Source organism: Gracilinanus agilis, chromosome 1, assembly GCF_016433145.1.
Source record: "Gracilinanus agilis isolate LMUSP501 chromosome 1, AgileGrace, whole genome shotgun sequence".
In the NCBI taxonomy this organism is placed as follows: Eukaryota; Metazoa; Chordata; class Mammalia; order Didelphimorphia; family Didelphidae; genus Gracilinanus; species Gracilinanus agilis.
The window spans coordinates 510,554,557-510,577,797 of record NC_058130.1 but is presented as its reverse complement, the minus strand read 5'-3'; the positions used below and the strand labels follow the sequence as shown (position 1 = coordinate 510,577,797).

Genomic DNA, 23,241 nt, shown 5'->3' with positions numbered 1-23,241 from the left:
CTTTCCATTTGATTTAGATTAGTTAGTGATGGATCACCTTGCTCCAACCTAGGGCAGGATATCTGTCTTGAAAACCATACTTGTGCAAACCAAACATTCTCCTTGAAATGATATCTATTGTCTATGGATACATTACCTACGTCCTTGTTGCAAGATTCCAATTTCACATACAAACAATCTAATTTTCGTCATCTCATCTCATTTATTGAAGGTCTCATTTCTACCATCATTTCAATTCCACATTCAGAGCCATGTTCAATGCCAATATTTTACATATCCCATCACCTGGGTTTAGTGTTTCCATTATTTTTCTGTATCATTCACATTTTCTTTTGCTATAGGTATGTTGATATATCTGGAGGTGGAATGCTAATTTATGCAGACTTTCCTCTTGTCTACAGATACTGCTCATTTTCACATGTGTCAAGGATAGAGTACTAATTTATGCTGACCAGAATCAAAGAAAAGAAATTTCTTCTTAACCTTTCCTTTCTTCTTTTTCTGCCTGATTCTGTGCATCTGTAAGCCTCTACCCACCCAGAACAATCAGTATACAGAATATTATCTTTTATGACAAGAAGCCTTATTATTAAAAAGTCAAGACTTCACAAAATGTTAGAGCTGAAAAGCACCTTAATCTAGTCCACTCCCTCATTTTACTGAGGTCAATGTATGGGGGTCTGAGAAGTTAAGCTTCTAGGTCAAGGGCACATAGGTAATGAGTAAAACCAAATTCAATCCCAAGACCTCTTATTCCAAATCCAACACTATTTCTTCTATATCACATGGCTTTTCTGATAGGGGAAACTTACTTGTGTGAGAGTACAAATAATCATGAATAAATTTAACTTACTATAGAATTAGTGATTACATTTTAAAATATGTTTTTCATTTGAAAGGAAAAATGATATTACTGGTAAACATGCACAGGATGCTTTAATTTTTAATTTTGAGCATATATCCTTAATACCAACAATAACTAAATGACATTTCAAAATATTCCATCTATTTCTACATGTTCTTTTTTCCATAGTTCAAATAATTAATTCAAAATAAAAATGAAGAGATTATTAGAATATAAAAATAAATGGAATCTGTATACATTCTGAAATTACAATAACATAAGAGAAAGTATCTCCCCCTCCTCCCCTGTTCCCCAAAGAGTTTTAAGAATATCAGATTTATCTTTCATTTTTCCCCTAAGGGTGGAGGGGGACCTTCAGAAGTAAGTATTTTTCAGCTTCTTTTGTCTCTGCAAGAAACAAGTTTGATAGCTTGAGACTATAATGTATTACTGTGGAAACCTTCGGTCTGTTACATAAATCATCTGAACATTCAGCAAGAACTGTCCAACAGTGCCATTCATGTGCTCAAGCCAATGATCCTGCAAACAATTTTTTTGTCTTTCTTCACATGTTAGACAATGGCAATAAATCACATTCATTTATAAAAACATACAATGTACTAATTTATCAAGCAACAGTTATCAAAATATATGATTGTAGAAGGTACAACTTTTGTTTCGTTGTGCACATCAATTTTTCTCCCTCAGGTTAGGCAAAGGGCAATGCCTCAAGAAGCTATTAATTTTCTGACATGACATTCATTCACTCAATAGATATTTACCAAGGGCCTACTGTGTGCAAGTCCAGGTGCAGAGAAAAGAAAATTGTAGAATATTCCTGATCTGAGGAATTTTACAACCTAAGTGCTAATATAAGGCAATAGAAAAGAAGTACTATAATAGTAGCATATAAATGGAAAGGTGATATCCAGGAAAGGTGTCACAAATAAGATTCAGACAATAGTAGAATGAGGCAGGCAAATGGTGTGAAGAAGCTAGAGATCAAGCAGACCTGCAAGGGATGAGACATACAACTGGAGAGAGTCTAAGAGTTAATTCAGCTTGTATCTAAAATTAAGTTTTATTGACTCCAAAACACAAAGGAAATTTTCTTAATGGGTTCATTGTGTAGGGACAAAGCTTTCCTATCAAACCAATTCAAAATTTTATTTAAAGGGTCTTCTTGTCCACCATGGTCAATTTCAGGATTTCCAACAATGTCTTTTCCTTCATATTCCTATATATATTCCCATTTCCATATATATATATATATATATCTTATTCCTATGGCTTTCTTCTGCAATTAGGTCAAATTCTAACTTCAAGTAGCCTTTCCCAGTGTTTCCTCTATTCTAGTGTCTTCTCTCCCATTTATCTTGTCTATACATGGTTGTCTTCCCTCCTAGAACATGAGCTTCTTAAGACAGAATCCATGTTTTTACCTTTCTTTTAATCCCCCATGCTTAGAGCAGTACCAGGCATATAGTAAGCATAAAACTAATTCCTAGTGACTTACTGACTAAGCTGATCTGGCATAGATTCATGCCACATCTTAAGTCCAGTGCAGTGGACTCAAATCATAATTCCGGACTAGTGGCTTAGAGCCTTGCTGTCTCATTAATGAGTATATTTCTTGGGTTAATTAGAGTCCTCTGCTCAAGATTCTTTCCCAAGGAGTTGGTTCCTCATCCTCTGTGAATTTAGTGGCATTTATTAGGGTTTTCCTAATGGAGAGGGAGGCATCTCAGGATCGGACTTGTCACGAAGACATAGTCCATGTATTGTGTGACAAGTTTATTTACAGTAAATGATAAGCTCTCTGAAGCAAGGCCTTGGGCCATGGCCATGATTGAAGTCAGGGGCAAAACCCTCATCATGGGAATTCACTGTTTTGTCACACGAGGTGATCAATTTCAGGGGGTTCTAAGATATGACTAGATAGAGATTTCCAAGTAATCAGGGGATTTAGAGCTAGAAGAGATGTTAGACATCAACTGGTTTGACACATTCATTTTACAAAAGAGGAAACTGAGGCCCACAGATGTTAGGATACTTGCCCTTAACCCATCATTGCCATTCCTCTCCCATCCTCATTAGAATGTAAGTTCCTTAAGGCTAAGGATTATTTCTTTATCTTTAAGTTATAGCACCTGCCATAGTGCCTGGGTACTTAGTCAATGTCTGGACTCAACTGAACTGAAGGTCAAATCACTGGCTAAGTGGCATACCTGGGAATCAAGCTGAGGTACTCGGACTCCCAATCTGATGTTATTTCCACAAATCTTTCTCCAACACATTATGTTAATATTCAGGAATCTGTGGTTACCATATACTCAAAACTATTACAGACTATTCTTGGTTGTGGCTCTGATGAATCTTTGTCAGTGGGAATATTCAATAAACTATTGTAGATGCCAATCTACCATTCCTGCTTACCTTATGAAATATTTTTCTATGACTCCTTCTCTAAACCCTACATAGACATTCTACCCAACACAATGAAAACCTTCCTGTTTTTTAAATTATTCTTTAATATCATATAAATATCATTACTACATTTGGATCATTCAGATATTATACTTTCATCTTACTTCTATACGTAACCAAGGACATCTTGCTTCTATAGGGAGTTGTTGAGGCACTTACTGTATAACACGTATTAGTGGGATACAGGAGGGGATGATTTCTGCTTCCTACATCTAGACAAAGTTATCCGCTTGGATAAGGTAGACAACATGGCCAACACATCTCATTTGTTTCTAACGATAAGTGGATTTATACAGTGGTTATCTACTTGTTTAGGACCTAGGATATTGTAAGGATCAAAATGCTGTCAAAATCAGACATAACTTAATAAGCAGAGAGATGAGTCATATAAGAGATGACAAAAGAGACTTTGCAGGATTGGAAAGGTTTCTGATGGAGGTACAACCAGCAAGTAAAAGAAGGTCAATGTGAGTTATGGAAGTTCCAGAAAATTGCAAGAGGCAGAAAATATGGTAGGTAAGTGAGACACTAAGTCTGGGGGTCCAGTAATGGTCTGTCTATCTATCTATCTATCTATCATTTCTCTAAGATTGCTACTAAGATACATTACAACTTTTAATTTTATGATTTCAATCAACTCCATCATATAACATTGTACCCACTTACTACCTTTGAACTGAGTTTTTCAACTTATCTGGACATCCTCTTATATCCAAATACAAATAGACATATATACATTCAGCTCAAATTAATTTATGATCTCATTACTGAAGATCTGCAGATTATAATGATATGTGCACACATAAATATATCATTCTCATAATGTTAAAAGAACAAGACTTGAGGTACTAAGTACTTCAGTTTATGGGATCCATTGCAATGAATTTATGGGAAGGTAGGGAAAAGAATCATAGAAAATGGGAAATCATAGATTATAATGTGCGAATCTTCAGTAATGAGGCAACAGATTCATTTGAATTGAATGTGTTTGTATGTTTATGTCTGTGTGAAAACGTAAAATTATATAAGTAGTAATCAGGTAAAATGTTATACAATGGAATTAGAAATCTAGAATTTGAGGAATGGAGGAATCTTAGTAGTGTTATAAGTAAAGTTAAGTGTGTGCAGAGGCATGGGACAGCAGAGGAAGGAATTCTAGAATTATACTGGGGAGGGTCATCTAGTCTAATCCATATCAGATAGGAATCCTTATTATAACATACCTGACAAGTATAGCATATGTATAATATATATTTTTATAGAACTATATTCATGGATAACTGTAGATAGGAAATTAATACTGAGCAAGAAGAGAAGAGGCAACTTCATGGAGTTAAAAGGCATATTCTTCTATTTGGTTTCCTCTCTCCCTGATTAAAATTTTAGAATGAAAGAAAATTCTGCATACCATACTCTGACAAGTAATTCCTATTCTCCTACTAGGGAGCACCATGGACCCAGAGGTGGGAGAGGATTCTATACTCTTAAGGATACTAGCTCTAAAGTAAAGAGGATAGCAAGAGAAGAGACTGGATGTAGAAGTAAATCCATGAAAAGAGATGATTTTTCCAGTTTAATGAAGAGAGGCAGGATAAATAGAGGGTTAGCCTTGGAATGATAAAGACCTGAGTTTAAGTTCTACCTCTGATATGTATGTGACTATGGGAAAGTAAATGAGAAAGTAAATCAATTTGTCATTACCTTAGAAAACATTTTAAGACTATATGTTACAGGGGCAGTTAGGCAGCACAGTGGATAGAGCACTAGGCCTGGAATTGGGATGCTCTGGATTAAAATCTGGCCTCAGACATTTTCCAGCCATGTGACTTTAGGCAAGTCACTTAACCTCACTAGCTTCTCTTGAGTCTTAGAACTGTTATTAAGACAGAAAGAAATGATTTAAAAAAAAACTCCATTACAGAAAAGTTGATAATCTAGAAGTTCCAAACTACCAATGAAGTCCTAGTCATGGACGTCAAAAAGATATCAATGGGAAATCTCAATAAATATTCAGGAACCTTAGGTCTTGAGATTTAATCCTGTAACCATGATAACTGATAATAAATAAATTAGGGATAATTAGAGAATATATTCATCATTTGATCCTCTAGACTGGTAGATCTTTTGTGAATGGATAGAGGGAAGAAAGGAAGCAAAGGACATAAATAAGAAAGAACAGAGGAAAAGGACAAGATTAGATCTAGGTCATAAATATGACTAAGAAAAGGAAAAGGAAATGTTAAGTCATAAAAAAGGAAGGAGTAGTAGAGGAGGTGGAAGTTAAAGAAGAAAGAGAGAATAAGCCACAGAGAATGTCAGCCTTAGAAGTTAATGGGACAAAGAAATAATAACACCCTTTGCACTTACATAAAAGTTTTATTGTTTTCAAAGTACTTTCTACTACCTCACTAGATCATCACACTAAGAGATTAGTAGAAAGAAGACAGAAAATAAAATGCACAATTTTGGGAGTTTCAAATTTAGGCCATGACTCTTGAAAAACTGGATGTTAGACCATAAAGTAGTCTGACTTGTTAAGACAGCAAACTTTGGAAGATAAAAGGAGAACAATGCATCTACCTTCTGACCCTTCCTCTTCCCCCCCCTCCTCCCCCACCTGCCCCCTTACCTTCCATCTCGGAATCAATACTATGTATTGTTTCCAAGGCAGGAAAGAGGTAAGGGCTAGGCAATGAAGTCTGAGTGGCTTGTCCAGGGCCACACAACTAAGAAGTGTCTGAGGTCATTTTTTTAACCCAGGAGCTCCTGTCTATCTGGTCCCCAACCCACTGGGCCATCCAGTTGCCCCAGACTAAATATCTCTTAAGAGAAAGTCACACAAGGACAAAACAGGCTGACTTTTTAAGGGTCTCTATAAACATACAGTAAAAAGAAACTTAGAGGAAAGGACTTTCATGTCCTCTGGTAATATATTTATTATCTAAACGTACCCTTTTTGTTGATTACATGAAATAACATATATAAACCACTGTGTAAATCTTAAAGCACTATAGGAACGCTAGCTGTAATAATAATAATTATTATTATTATCATTATTATTGTTATTATTATTTTCAATTTTGACCATTATAGCCGTAAGAAATTCAATTCTGGTCTATATCAGCCTAACAATTTATTCCTGGGCAGACCTCCAGAAATCACTCCTTTGGATTTGCTACACGGAAAGTCCATTGCCTCTATTTATAAACAAATGTGACAATTCACCCACATTGAAATAATTTGTTCAATACCACTTCAAAGTAAGTTTCCCTAAGAAACCACCAACACATTTTAAAGTTGCTATGAATTTGTTGGGTTATAAGACTATATTCAAGATATTTATTTCCTTTTTGTGTGACCTTAAACGTTAGTCACTTAACCTCTGTGGGCCTTACTCTTTTAATCCACAAAATGAGATGATGATCTCTAATGTGTTCATCTCTAAATCCCTATTATATTAGAAATAAAAATTCCATTATTCTAGTATATTTTACTTTTTGTTTTACATTCCTTTCTGACTTTAGGGATAAAAGGGTAAAGCTTCTATCCAAAGAGATGGAATGGAGTCATCACAAGAAGAGTAGAAACTCAAATGTTTTCTTTGGGGAAGAAGGAATATAGTCTCAGAGAAGAGAAAGAGATAAGAGGTGACAGAGTTATCTTAAGAAGACCTTGTAGGAGCCTCAGTTTTCACATAACTAAAAGGGGAGAAATAAATCTTTGTCCATCAAGAAGTGGTATTGATATACTATGGTTTGTTAATATCTTTCAACTCTTTGTAAATGGAACTTGCAAAGAGAGGTAGAATCAACCATTTTCTAATTATTTTGGATTTACTAAACTGCTAAAGTCCTCTGTTATATTTATCGTTAATTTCTGGCCATAAAAAGTCAGAAAGATCAAACTGATGAATGTGATGCTGGGAAATTAAAGAGTGTGGTTAATTTTTTATCTCGTCACTGTTTACTTATTAAATATAACTGAAAATGCCTAAATTCAAGATAGTCTAAAGAAATAAGGAATGCTTACAAAATTTATCAAAACTGCTGACTAGATAAAGGGGCAAGATGCCAACATGAAATCCTTGACCAGTTACTCAAATGTCTTGGTAGGCTTCAAAGAGTTGCTATTAAAAGCAGCAGTCTTATTTTCCTAGCCTATGCTTTAAGATTCAGAATTTGGGGGTAGAATTTATCAAAAAAAAATTTCCCTAATGCCTGAAAAAATACTTCAAGATAGTCCCAGTAAAATTCTTTTTCCCCCAATAAAATTCTTAAGCATATTCAGCAACAAATATTTATATTCTGAAATAAAAAATGAGCCTTCCACTCACAAATCCCACAGCTTGGAAATGTATATGATACACAACATTTAACCTGTCAGCAGCCTCATTAGTGTCATTGACTAGGATCTGGCAATCAGTAGATGGTGTGTTCTACATGTGTTTACATTTTAAAATGATCTTAAAATAGCTCCACTATGGAGTTACATAAAACAGTGGACAAATGGAATTCAGTTTAAACCTGCAGATGTTCCCCAAATCTTCTATGAATTCAATTACTCCACGAGGAGGCCACTTAAAGCAAACCGATTTAGTACTAAACTTGTAAATAAAAGAAACGCAGGGTTGGGGAGGAAAAGATTTGTATATTAACACCAATATGGAAGCAATATTAAAAAGAATATGCTAAAGGATTGGTGGGCCTTTTAAAGTCACTGGACTCTTAAGGCAAGTGTTCCCTATTTGGAGCGTACCTGTTATGACTGTCTATACTGGCTATTAAGACATTTTTATAAACTGCAAGAAATATGTGAGCTATTACAAGATATAATTCTGAAAAACAGACTTCCATGTAAGAAGCCAATTTAGGAAGAAAACAACATAAACAATAGTAACTTGTGTGCTCAAGTGAAGCATCTTTTTAATTTTGAGTAATGAAGATGTCAAGCCAAATGCTAGAGTAGTTTAACTTAATTAGGTGGCCTATTTTTCCAAGCAGCCTTTCATTTCCCATTGAAAACTCAGCTTGTATGCAAGGCAACAAGAGCAATTTTGTCTGTAATGAATACCTCCGGGATTGCACAGAGTAATCATTTGAATGTTACACTGAAGACTGGTTTGAGTAACTAGTTTGGGCTTGTTGAGATGCCAGACTCTGTTAGACTAACTAGATTAATCAAAGCATGGCAGTTTTATCATTTTATTGGGTCAAAGTTCACAAGGTCAAGTCGATGTTCCTTCTGGAGCCTCTGCCAAAAGAAAGGTTGTTTTAATTTGTAGATCAAATTCATGTCCTGATCAAGTATTTTATGGACCAAAAGAAAAAAAATATTTAAAAGAAAATACCCTTAAGATGTGTTGTTGCCTTGAACATTTCTTAGGCTTATATTTCATAACTCAACCAGCTCTCAAACTGTGGGTGAATTTCCTTGTCAGGAAAGTATATCATTAAATATGTTGTTTATACTGTTTTTTAAAAAATCAAAATATATATTTGTATATGATGTATATGCAGATATATCTATATACATATATCAATGTATATAATTTTAACACAAATGTTAAAGAATTCTCTGCAGAAAAGGAATTTGGAAAATGTTTTATCTTGTGTATATATATGTTTCATATCAAAGTTAGGGTATTTCTGTCACATGTAATGATTTCTAATCATTATTTAAATGGTAACGGATACTGGATTATGCTGGTTCTGACAAATTACAATAGGAAAAAATAATTACATATTTCTTCTGTAGCCTTTGTAGTATTGCTATATCAGCTGGAAAGGAGTCTGGTAAAATTAAATACTTTTTAGATTCCAATAAGTAAAAAGTAAAAAAGGCATTTATTCTACATTTTATCTCTCTCAATCTTGAGATAAGTAAGAAAAAAAGCCAGAGATGGGAAAGCAGTGGGTCAGAACAATTTAAAAACCTTATAGAAAATGTAATGATGTGGGGGCAGCTGGGCAGCTCAGTGGATTGAGAGCCAGGCCTAGAGATGGGAGGTCCTAGGTTCAAATCTGACCTCAGACACTTCCTAGCTGTGTGACCCTGGGCAAGTTCCATAACCCCCATTGCCTGGCCCTTACCACTCTTCTGTCTTGGAGCCAATTGGCTCCAAGACATATGTTAAGGGTTTTAATTTAAAAAAATAAAAGAAAGTGTAATGATTAATATTGAGGGAAATGACTGAAATAAGTTTGACTGAAATATTATTTTAAGCCAAGGTATAATATATGCAGAAAATGTAGAGATTTCAAAATTAGGTAAACCAAAGCTAATGAGTAAGCATTTAGACATTGACAAAGAAAAGAAAGAAATTCTACCCTCAATTTAATCTTAATGACTAGAACTATGATGGTTTCACTTTCCCCCTCATTTTTATCTTTATACTCAAATGTTTAATACAGAAAATTGTAAGTGTTTAATAAGTGTTGTTAGAATTGTTTCCATGTTCCTTTTCTTGCATGATGGGTCTCCCAAGATAATTTTTACATCATCATTAAAATAGGGTTCTTTCATCAATTGATATGCATAACTACAAGTGAGAAGCACCAAGGTATAGAGTGAGGAAGATCTGATCTCAAGTGTCATCTTTGACACAAACTGAGTGACCCTCTGCAAGCTCCTTAAATTCTCAGCATTCCAGGTGATTTTCTATCATATTGCAGAAACAGTGCTGGATCTGCAGTGATAGAAATTGTTCCTCACTGTGACCTAACCATATTGAAGAAATTTCAAGTATAACAAAATATTTGAGATGTTTGAATTAAATTCGTAAAATTGAAATCAGTTTAAGTTGTATTGGTTAACAATGAATTTCTCTAACTAAACTTAAAAAATGTTTTTTATCCACCTTATTTAATGTAATGATATTCAGTTTTTTGGGGAAAATCCCTTAAACAATCAGTTTTTTAGAAATAAATCTAATGAAGGGCTGAGAGTCAGTGACTTTCCTTTATTTTAATTTTTATTATTTTTTCTAATGTACTATCCTCACATAAGATTAATATAATTTCTGGAGTCAGTGAAATTCGTATTCAAGCTAGCTCTAAGCTAGATGCACCAACTGCTCTGCTAGAGTTTTTCATCTTTCTTGTCCAAGAGCTCATTTAGATATCCACATTCAGAATTTAGACTCCAACTCTAGCATCCCCTCTGATCAAATTCCAACTTGTTGGAGAGTGAACTGGATTTATTTTTTTTAACTTCAATCAAAAGAATGCAGAGTTTTAGTAAGGCTTAGACAAGGAATTAAATCTACTCAATTTCTTCCATTCAGATTATGTGACTTCTCCAAAGTCTATCTGATAGTAGATTTTTCTTTAGATCTACTTTAATGAAAGAATGTTTTGTTTTGTTTTTGTTGTTATTGTTATTATTTTAGACTAGAGAATCATGCTTTCTAAGCTTTTTCATACAATACAAATGAGACATGTTTCTACCATTTTAGAAAGTCCTATTGGAAACAGCGAGGTCCTGTCCTTGTGGGATTGACTGATTAACTGTTCACAACTAACATTCATAGAATAAACCCAAACCTGGGAGAACCCAATTTGCCTTTCCCATGCACTGGTGTATTCTGACATATGGGTTGGGCAAGAATGGCCTAGACCTAAAATAAAATGACACAAATTAAGTGACAAAAGTTACACAAAATGAGAAGTGCCCTCTGTCTACTGGATTTGGATTTGAATCTCAGTTCTGTCCATATACAGAGATTGTGAAATAACTTTGGCTTCCTAGGCCTCAGTTTCCTCATCTCTAAAATGAAAGTTGCATATTTTAGGTTATTTCAACAGATTCTTCTAACTCTAATATTTTGTTAAGATCATGAGTTTTCCATTCAAGAAGACTGATCAACTCTAACATTTTTCGACTCATTCTACCCAGTAAATTATTTAAAAAGAAATAACAGATTCTGTATTGAGCTGCATGAATTTCTTAAAATTCCATGAGCACTAAGTACTCAAAGACCTCTTCCATTTGTATAATTCAAATTCAATCCCCTGGAAGAATAAGTGAAATTGGTTACAACTGAAATACTAAGAGGTCACTACAATTAGAAGTATTATAAGGCAATGTGGTAAATGTTCGAAGAATGAAATCCAGAGAGCAGTCGAAATGTCATGTGTTTTTATTACATAGTTGGCAGGCATATCATGGGTGGTGTAATTAATTTAAAAGCTGCCTACCAACTACGGAATTAGATCCAAAAAAGGCTTGTGTACACTAGCATAAGAGGTATAGAATGCATGCAGTAGAGAGTAGTGCCAAACAGCCCTTTGGGACTGTCTAAAAGAATATCATTAATTTTTACAGTATACTTACACTCCTGGCTCAGTTCCAGCAATGGCTTTCTATAAAAATCATTTCAAGTATAGAATGATGCTATTTGCTTGCAGCAACATCGCAGGAGCAGTAGTGCGCCATATGTTGCTACTTAGCAACTTAGTCTATAAGTCCCAGAGCATGTACGGATTTGAAAATTGAACAGAAATTATAATTGTTGAGTGATGCTGTGAGGCAAGTTGTCTAAGATTACCAAACTATGCAGATGTTTGATGTTATGTAGGAAAAAGAACGAAACTATTCTTTTTAGCTGCAGGATGACTGAAGTCTTATTTATGTTAGCCTAAAGGGGATAAATTGATTAAAATTCCCTAAAATAATACCAGGTAATGGTTTTGTAAAAATACTACATTGCAGTTTGCAGGGAGCCAAAGGGAGGAGACCATAAGTGTAAATTCTGCTAAGATTATTCAACAACATTAATTCATAAACTTAATTTCTCCCAGTGTATGAACTATCTTATACTAACTGAATTTTTAGCAAAGCTCAATTTTTAAAAAATGTTTTCAGAAAAAAGTTAAATTATTAAAAGAAAATGAATCGACTTCTGCCTCAGAAACCCACCATCATCTTTAAAAAATACAAGAAGAATCATTTGGGATTGCTTTTTCCTCCGTAAATGAGATCACTGGTATTTAAAATGTGCTTTGTGAATACATGGCATAAAATTTTAAAACCCAAAATGTTGTTTGGTTTTTAGACTCATGCTTAAATTATCCATGGTACTTCCATTAAAAATCTAGGGGGTGGTGCTAGGGGAAGCAGATAGCATATATCAGTTGCAAATTTACAGTGCTTTCTTCAAAACTCTTCAAGACCAACCTAATGATTCTCTGAAAGGTAGCAGCTGCTTTATAACAGTAATCATTCACTGAGTTTGTGTTTCTACTGTTTCAAACAAATTCAATTAGCCCCTGCACTTCAAAACCCTAAAGGCACAAATGAGACGACACGAGGTTGCTTTAATCTAATAGTAATACTAAACTTGTCAGTACAGTTTGGGGATTGATGGTTAGAAAAAAAATTAATAATAACATTTTTCATTTTTTAATCAAACAATGCCATTCATAAGCACCTATGGCTCTTAGAGCATTTTTAGTTGATGAATTTAGTTACATGAGAATCCTAAATACAAAATTAAGGCTTCCAAAAGTATTCTCATAACCACTACTGCAGCAGACCAAAGGAAACGGAGTCTAGAGATACTGAAACCCCAAATATCCATTTTGGTTGAATCACAAGAGTTTTCTTCAAAACGCTGTTGATTAAAGCATGAAAGTTTCAAAACAATTATTTTACAACATTTTCACAACCTATCTCTGCTCAACTTCTTAAGCTAGACTAGGATTACAGGATAATCAATTTCAGAGCTGGAAAGTACCTTATTCAGCGAGGGAAGGTGGATATTTAAAATTATCGTGCGTGAATTCATATTCTTGCTCTTCTGACTCATCAAATGTAAGACTGAAATGATTTTACTAGTGCCACAAAATACATGGAAGAAAAGGTCTACATGATGACTATACCAATTCTTCCTTTTCGCCCACCTTCCCTTCACCACGTTATTGTTATTTTGCACTGTATGTGTAATCCAGGACAATTCTAATCAGTGCACTTGGCTTCTAAATTTTCTCTCTGGACCAAAGAGCAAATTTTAAAGTATCTGACAAACAAATCACCAAGCATTTCTTTTAAAAGTATAAATGCTCCTTTTGTTTCCATTGTACTTTTGTCATCATTGTTTCTCCTGACTAAACGCTTAGGCAACTCTTTCCAGCAAAATGGAATCAACCATGCCCTTGAAGGGCCTCATCATATTATATATTTTGGCCTGAAAGTGAAAATCTCACAGTAGATTTTGGTAGAATCATTATAGCCCTGCTGATGGTTTCTCTCTTGGCAAACCTTCTCCAGCCATATGATTTCTGCTCTAAATGCAACACTTGGTCTAAAACTGGCCTAACAGCAGATAATTAAAGCTATTTGTGACATGTGCAGCTTATAATGATTAACTTGTCTGCAGTCAGGAGCACAAATAACCTGCACCTGTAAAGACTTTATTTCCTAAAGGTAAAACAACTGTTTAGGAAAGATCATGCTGGCAAAACAGCTGCTTGCATTCTGGAGAGGAAACAAGGTAGCATCTTTCAACAAACGCCAACTCCGGTGTTTTATCAGCTCTATCTCATTAACTGGAAACAAGGCTTAAATGCTTTGTTTATAAATTATGATTATTCCTGATTGCAGCAGTTACTGATAGTGCCACTCATTTGCAATGCAACTCTTTGAATTTGTTTAATTACAATTTGAAACAAGGCAGAGAAGATTAATTAACCCACCTGGCTTGCTGGCACATAGTCCTGGCTCGGCTCTGTCATACTCATATACATGTTCTCACCGTCAAACTGCGAATGAAATAATAGTAAACATTCAGCAATCTTGAATGTTTTTCTACATCAACTGGAAAACAGTAGCCATAAAAATATACTGCAGCCTGGAATATGGGAAACCTGTCATTCGCTGAGCCCATCTTGCCTTTGATGTTCCTGTTGCCATCCTCATTGACCCTGGATGTCAGTGATTGGGAGTAATTAGTGGTCTAGTAATTACAGCAAGTAAGCACGAAATGAATGGTTTCCTTTCATCTGCAATCTGTTTTAAAACAAAATGGCTCATTTTGTTCACCCTGTCTACATATTGCTGTTTGGTCGTAATGAAGGATTAAATGAATGGCACACTTTCTGACAAGAGGAGATGAAAATGGAAAATGTAGTGAAGCACACAGCTGAATGGATTCTAACTTTAGATCTGAGAAATGAACAAGTGCTGAGTTTTCCAAACAAATCAAAACTGGCCTCAGCAGAAGTCTCAAGTGTAATTTACACGGAAAAAAAAAACCCATTTTGTAACACAAACACACATATATGTATTTAATATTTGGATAGGTTAAGTGGTAAATAAATTCAGGGAAGAATGCAACTAATTAATGCATACAATTTAGAATACACCACCTTAATTTTAAATCTATCCTTCCCAAATTAACCAGCTGTGCAAAATTTGGAACATAAAATGTGCCCAATGATTACAGAATGGCCAACTTAACTTAGGATGTTACCGACCAAATGGCATATTAATGTGCCCCAGGGAAACACTAAGATGAAAAACTTAACAGAAACTTGCTAAGACTTGTATAAAATGATGTGGAGAAGCAACACAGCTCTGACCAGTTATAATGGTCAGTGTTAAATACATCACCGTCAAAGTTAAATGCAACGCAGGGACTTTTTCCACTTTCTACTTTATATCCCCCGGCTCATAGCAGGCACTTAACAAAGCCTTGTAGATTGATGAAGGGATATTCTTTTCCTTTCTGTTAATAATTAATAAATTGACAGTTTTCAGGCAATGTACTTTGTATGGAGGGATTGCATGGGTGGTTTTGGGGGGAGTGTCTTATGTAAAGACCAACAAATATAAAAATGTATCTAAATAATTCGTGTGACACATGACAAATGTGTCATGCTTCTCTGTAAGCTGGTTAACTAAACAATTTGGAGAGAAGAAACTGACTAGTAAGTCCAATTCAAGATACATCAAACCATTGAATTTCAATTTTTTTATGAAGCAGCAACATCAACGGTAGGAAAAGAAGAAGGGTGCGAACATTCTATTCAGATTTTAGATGTGCTGCTTGCATTTAGTTCTGAAACAGGCTGCAATCCCTCCATCATTCCTTTATTATCAAAAGAACTTTCCCAAGGAACTTAAAATTTCCCACCTCAACTTCAATGACTTTCATATACATACATGCATGTAAGAATAAAAGTATATATTAAGTGCCAATATGAAAGTATATAAATATTTTGCTAAATGTTGCCAATAGTGATGCATAGGAATAGGTTCTTTATTAAATTTGGGTGTTATGGATACATAAACACACAAACACCGTTCTGACAGAAAGAATGCTTGAAAGTCATAGTATTTCATACTTTGTTCCTGAGTGGATACTTTTTGAATATACAAAGCTCAAGGTATCCATGGCCTTCTTAGCATGACCTTGTTTCATTCTGTAAGAAAAGAGTTCATAATTTGTGGGTCATGTGTGATCTTAGGCATACAACTAACCATGGGAAAAAACAGTCGGTAGTGCCATTCTGTAAAAGCACCTTTATAAAGGTATAACATATATTTACTTAAATAGACATCATTCCATTGATGTATAAATTATCTAAGGCTGAAGTATCAAATATGTCAGTTATTTAATTTTGGAAAAAACACAGAAACAAGCACACAATCTTTGGGGGCATACTTTTAGAACTCATTTTGAAGTTTCATAAAAAATATGCCAATTAAACAATAAGACTAGCCAAATATTGTTGCATGTAGTAGATGATTAATAAGTATTTATTTAATCAAGTGGAATTTATATTTAACAATCAAGAAATGGGAGAGATTCTATTAATTACTCAAAGAAATTGTAACTCTGAAAATGCTTTTTCTGAAAGAAAATGAAGTTATAATAATAATATTACAGATCATAGATTTAGTGCTAGACAAAACCTTAGATGCAATCCAATCCAACTCTCTCACTTTAAAAAAAAAAGGTGCAGAAAGGGTTAGTTTCTTCTCCATGGTGGCATAGTTGGCAAAAGTTCTATGTGACACCCAACCTAGTAGTGTATTGGAGTGTTAAAGTTATTTGTCTTTAAATAGGTCTAATTTGGGTAAGATTTAAACATATATGAGGAAAAGTGAGAATCACAAAATATTACGGTTAAAGAATTGACTATGGCCAAACAAAGTCAATCTACTTTGCTCTGGTTATAGGGCAGAAAATAAACAAATCTCTTTAGCTGGCATTTTCATTGTTGCAATGTATATGGAATTAAGATATTTCTTCTAGCAGTTTCTTGAGGAAATGGAAGCAACCCTGATTTTTGCTCTGACTAAAAAATTAGTTTTCTTTTCAGGATTTATGACTTTTATTTTTCTCTATTTCAGAATTCAAATAATTAATAGCAGCAAATAAATTACTACTTATGAACTATATTTATAATGACGGTGAATTTGGCCAAGTGCCATAGTTGTAAGCTAGAAGTGATGTTTGCTCTCATAACAACATAACTCTTTATGCTTTGTATGTACTCATGTTCTAATCTGTATTAAAATTATGTGCGTATGTGTCTTTTCTCTTCCAAATAAATCCCAAGTACCTTAATGTCAGGGACCATTAAAAAAATTTTATCTTGGTAGTTTTCACAGTATTGCCCCCGATACACTGCAAAATACACATTAGGCATTTAATACATGTCAACTAAATGAATGAAATCAGAGGGTGTATTTTTTGGCTTGAGGACACAGGAGAGAGTTTCTAGTGGACACAACTATCTTAATAGCAGTGATCATAGTGAATATTTTTATAGCTCTTCAAGGTTTACAAAACACTTGACCTATATCTCATTTAGTCCTCAAAACATCCTTGTGAAGTAGGTGCTATTATTAACCCCATTTTACAAATGAGGAAACTGAGTCTGAGTGTTTCCATTGTTTGCTCAGGATCACCCAACTAGTTAGTGTCCTAAAATGAAATTAGAATTCCAGTGTTGAGTTTTAAATGGATTAGCACAAAACCACCTAGAACCCCATCCTATTCAAGGAATCATGTAAGCACCTAATCTGTGAAAGGCACTATTAGAAAAAGAAATAGATCCTGCCCCTCATGAGCTCACATTCTACTGAGAGTCCTATAGTAGGGGCATTGATTGTTGCATCATCTGCTCTCTAAAGGTTTTTTGCCTTTCTTTGAATCCTCAATACTTAGCACTGCGCCTGACAGCAGTAGCTGCTTAAAAGAAGTGTGTTGACATGAAAAACCTATATCACATTACTTGCTGTCTCAGAAGGGTAGAAGTGAGGGTGAAAAGAGAGAGGGAAGAGTATTTGAATTGCAAAATGTCAGAAAACAAATGTCAAAAACTGTTTCTATATATATAATTAGGGAAAATTACAGCAAAATATTACTGGGAAAAAATAAAAGTGGACTGACTTGTTTATTTGACTGACCAAGATGGTTGATACAGATCTACCTGCCAGGAGATTTAAGAATCTCTAAAAAAACAATGCAAATTAGTAGGTACTCAAAGTTGGGCTCTAGTCTTTCCTAGAGATAATAATCACACTAATATTTATTATGAAGCATGCTAATTGCCTGGACAGAAATTATAGCCAGTGCTTTATGACTGAAACTAACAATCAACCCTACTGCCATATAAATTGTGTTTATTACAAAGGTGCTGATGACCACTCAAAAATCCATAAGAACAAACACTGTTCTCTTCTCACTCCACAGGAAGTAGATGGCTATATGATCACCAAGGTGTGAGCGCAGAGGAAAAAGTGACAAAATACTTCTGGCTCCTGACCTCCCAGAGAACCTGAAAGCAGGGGAGAGGTTCCAGCTTCCACACAGACAGTGGCACGCAAGGACACTAATTTGAAATCTGTAACTGGAAATGTTAACAGGTCACACACAGGACCAACACTCCCTGAATACCTTGGCATCACTTAATTTTAGTCAGTTGTCAGGAGAGAAAGAATCCTAAAATTTTGGATTTAGAAGGGACCTTACAGGTTACCTAGCTCAAACCACTTATTTCAGATATTAATATTACAGAGGAGGAAATAAACTCACTGAAAAGAGGAGCAGTTTGGCTAATATCAGATGGCTGGTTAGGGCAGAGAATCTAGGTTTTCTTATTCTAAACCAGGGCTCTTTCCCTTAGTTCACTCTACCCTTGTACATTCTTCCATGAAAAAGGAAGGAAGCAAGCATTTATGAAGTACCTACTAAGTACCAAGCACTAAGTGCTTTACAGGTACTATCTTTTTATAATACCTGTTAGATGCAATTATTATCCTCTTTTTACTGGGTGAGGGAATTGGGGTAGACAGGTTACGTAGCCCAGGGTCACATAGCTAGCAAGTGTCTATGGTCAAATTTGAAATCAGATCTTCTTGACTCCAAGCCCAGTACTTTATCCACTGTGCCACTCGGTTGATGAACATAATCCAACCTAGATGCTTGAATAGGAAGTCTATAATATGTCCTCCAAGGACTTTAAGATATACTATTCAAATTCTAAATAGATTTTAGTAATAATAATAGCATTTATATAACGCCTTATAGTTTGCAATACCCTTTTCATTTCAACCCTGGGAAATAGGTATTTTTCCACCATTTTCATTTTTCTAAGGGCATTGAGGTTTTCAAAGAAATAAGTGTTGCTAAAAAATAGTGACAGTGGAAGTCACATGTTATCAGAGCACATAAATATTCTGGATGTATATATATATATCATAAAAAGAATCAGATAATATATTACTAAACTAACATGATGGCTTGCTATGCAGCTCTATTATATCAAATAGGGGGCGGGGAGCGATAGGGCATCAGTGAGAGGATGTATGTTTATTTAGCTTCCAGCTTCAAGACTGCATGTGTTATGCCAGATAGTCTTGAAGCCGTTAGCCTCCATGCCGTGCACTGGTTGAATGAAATGGTAATACCAAGCACAGCAGGTCATTAAAAGCAGTTCTGACTGAGAGGAAGAGAGAACAGACATAGAAGAGTATATCAGTGTCCAAATAGAAGAAAGTGGGAGTACCACACTGGCTCTTTGTGTGACTGCATGTTAGAACCAGTGAGCCTATGTAGCTGAACTAGAAAATAGTAACCCTCTCAGCTGGTTTCCCGTTCATTTAAAATTGAGGACCAAATACTATTCTACCATTCTGAACTGCATGAAGAAGGATGGGCTGAACATAAATCTGTTTGATAAGCTTACTGTTCCACAGGGGAAAAGATGGTGCTACAAGGGCCATGCTACAAAATTGAGACCTAATTTTGGCCCTAACTCTAAACTTTCCTATATTGAGAATGGTGACCAATTTGCATTCTCCGAGGATGGATCTGATGTTTACAAAAAGCCAAGAATAATTTCAAACCACATCTGAAGAATCAGGTAAATGATCAAAATAGGTAACTATATTGGGCGCCACAAGATAGGACTATAAAATGATGTGAATGTTGTTCTTGTGCTGCCCATAAATTGCCTTTGAAAACAATGCTAAAAGAGGATTCACAAGAATGTTTTGAGTACTAGTGTCATTACTGTAATAAATGCTTCACATCCTATGGGAACTACTTTGAAGGGCAATATTCTGATATGATCCACAAAACAGTCTCATTATTTCATAGCTAAACCATGTATTTCTTTTATCTTTATCACTGTCCTAAGGTGTGATTTATCCTATTTTAAATGATTCAGATCCATAAAGAAGAGGAGAAAAATTTCATTGCAAATAAGTGGAAGACATAAAGGGCATAAAACTACGTAGGTGATAAAGAGTTATTTCTAATGAAACAAAAGCTGGAAATGTTAATAAATATAGCTTTGTCTTGGCATCATATTAAAAACTACTCCTCACCATATATCATTCAAGGAATGATGTTTCTGAATTTCTTTAATTCTTTTGAGGGTATCACCATTCTCCCAAGTCAACCAGGTTCACAACTTTGGCATTACCCATGGCTCTTCACTCTCCTTTGCCCTTTTCTATTTATATAACATTTCCCATACATCTGGACACAATGCATATTCAAAACTTTACCCCCTTTATCCTACATGACTGGGGTAGTCACATAATTGGTCTCTCTATCTCAAACCTTTCTCTCTCCAAAGCTGCCTATACATGGTAACCAATATGATTCTTCTAAAGTGGAGATCCAAACATATAACTCCCCTATTTAGTAAACTCCAATTGCTGCTAAATGCCAGTGGGATTAAATATAAGCTTCTCTGTTGGACTCTGAAAGTTCTTATAAACCTGGCCCCAATTCACATTGATAGACATCCACTCATTCAATGTTCTAGAAAAACTGGATTTTTTTTTGTTGCTATGCCTCACATATGAATGTTTCCCATTTCCGTTCTTTTGTATGGGCTGTCCCTACCTGAATGCACTTTCCTTCAGTCTCTTAAAATTTCATTTACTCTAGGGGGCAGCTGGGTAGCTCAGTGGAGTGAGAGTCAGGCCTAGAGACAGGAGGTCCTAGGTTCAAATCCGGCCTCAGCCACTTCCCAGCTGTGTGACCCTGGGCAAGTCACTTGACCCCCATTGCCCACCCTTACCAATCTTCTACCTATGAGACAATACACCGAAGTACAAGGGTTTAAAAAAAAAAGTTAAAAAAAAGTTAAAAAAATTTCATTTACTCTAAAACTCAGCACAAATACCACCTTAGAAATGAAGCCTTTCCTGATGGTAGATAGTTCTCTTTCCCATCCAAATTTAGCTTGTTTTTACTTTAAATAAATTTGTATTCAATTGGACCGTGCTGTCTTCCCATAAATGGTGTAAACTCCTTGAAGACATCATCATCATCATCATCATCATCATCATCATCATCATCATCATCATCATCATCATCATCAAATAGGCAGCTGATGCAGCAATGGTTAAGAGTGCTAGAACTATAGTCAGGAAGTCTTGAGTTCAAACCAGGATTCAGACATAGCTGTGTGACTAGGGGCAAGTCACTTCAACTCTATCGGCCTCTGTTATCTTCAACGGTAAAAGGGGGATAATGAGAAAACCTACCTCATAGGGTTGCTGAGAGGAGCAAATGAGCTAATATTTGCAAAGGACCTGGCACAGTGCCTGGCACATACTAAGTGCTATATAAATGTTAGCTATTATAGTCATCATTGCAAGTATTTTTCTAACACTTGAAGGTTTGCACAGTTCTTTAAAATATTATCTCATTTAACCCTCACAGCAGCCCTAGGAAGTATCTTTATTTTATAGATGGAGAAATGGAGGAGATTAAATGATCTGCATGGACACTCAAATGATCATGACTGGGTCCGACATTCTACTCACTGCACCACATAGCTATTTCATCCCAGTTTTTGTAAAACCAATCCTTAGCATGCAGGCTTGGCACATTTTAATAATTAATAAATGCTTGTTGATTGATGAGAAGAAGAAAACTTAGGCACAACCTATTTTTGTCTATATGACAGAAATGAATTGAAAACCAGTCAAAACCGCCATTACAAAATTCCATTGGCTAACTAAACTACCAAAAGACCGCAGGGGGAAAATTTGTTAAAGTTGTATAATGATCTATTATTTCATATGGGGTTCTATATTTAGAAAATTTCAAATTTGCAACAGATTAATAACTTCTATTTTCGATCTACCTACAATATATTGATAAAAACTCAAGCTTTTATTTGAAACTTGGGTGAGTAACTAGGAGAGTGGGAGTTTAGTGTCTGGCTTCACTTTGTCACATTTGAATCAAATGTTTCTGCATCTATACATTAAAAGAATAATTTATGAAATATACTCACATCTGCTGATACTTCTTACCTATGTTCAGTAATTTTCACCCCTTATCAGTTTTTACCTCATTTACCAAAGTTCCTAAATCTTATACAGATGGGAAATGAACCATCTGATTCTTTCTTTGCTAGTACAATTCCTTGCCATCCTGAGAATCTTTCAATATCTGTCATAAGGGGTGGGGAATGGAAGAGTCTTTTTCTGCAAAAATTTGGGTGGGTAGGCAATCTAGAACAGCATTTTCAATTCTGAGAACTTCAAAATTATTAAAGAAATGGAGATTAAAGGAAAGATATGCAAAGAAGCAAAATGGGGAGATGAGGACACTGGAGCAACTCAAGTAAGAAAAATTGAAAAAGAACATTCTTGTAAGTTGGCTAAGCAAACAATTTGGATAAAATAGGTGTAAATTAGAGAAAAAATATTTATTGATAAATAGCACAAGAAGGCAATGCATAAATTTAAGATTTAAAAGGAACAATAAAAATTTTAATTAAGGTATAATTACCATAGAGAATTTAATTTTTTTATTGCTCAGCTCACTATGGTTCTGACTAGTCATAATAGTTTAGAATACTGTGGGTCAATTATATTGTCATTAAACTGTCTTGGTTATGGAGAACTTTGATATGAAAAACATTGAAAATGAATAGAAGCAGCAGTATTCTGGTGACTTTGCAAAAACCTTGACCACTTAGATACTGTTTTATAATTTATAACATCTAGACATGAACTATTTTCTTTTAAATACATTTTCTTTTTCAGGTTGGATAAATATTTTCAGATTTTATGACTGAAAGCCTAGTAACACTTTAACTAACTGATTGAATACTTGGAAAATTCCTAGAAATCATTCAGTTCAGCTAGAGAATTTAACCACCAAGAGCAGAAGCACAACTTGGCACATACCTTTTATTTAAGATGTAAGAAATATGAAAGGTCATTCAATCCATTTAGTTATACTATGAATACAGAGTTTTTGAGGTTTGTCTAACACTCTAATTGTAGATTTTTTTTGCCTAGCTTCCAATATCTCTGAGCTCACAATCTCTTATGACTTTCTCTGCTGCTTTATTTACATTTTTGTAATGATTGTAATTTAATTTCCCTTGTCTTAGTTAATAATTTTTTGATTAACTGCTCCCCTT

General features: G+C 34.8%; 1 protein-coding gene across 1 annotated transcript in view; it reads right to left on the bottom strand.

Moving 5' to 3' along the window:
• The window catches only part of TOX (thymocyte selection associated high mobility group box), a 365,524-nt gene that overhangs the window by 177,888 nt on the left and 164,395 nt on the right, over window positions 1-23,241 (bottom strand). Inside the window, exon 2 of the mRNA XM_044657995.1 lies at window positions 14,023-14,088. Within this exon, the coding sequence (XP_044513930.1) occupies window positions 14,023-14,088 (66 nt within the window). The remainder of the gene's footprint in view (window positions 1-14,022; window positions 14,089-23,241) is intronic.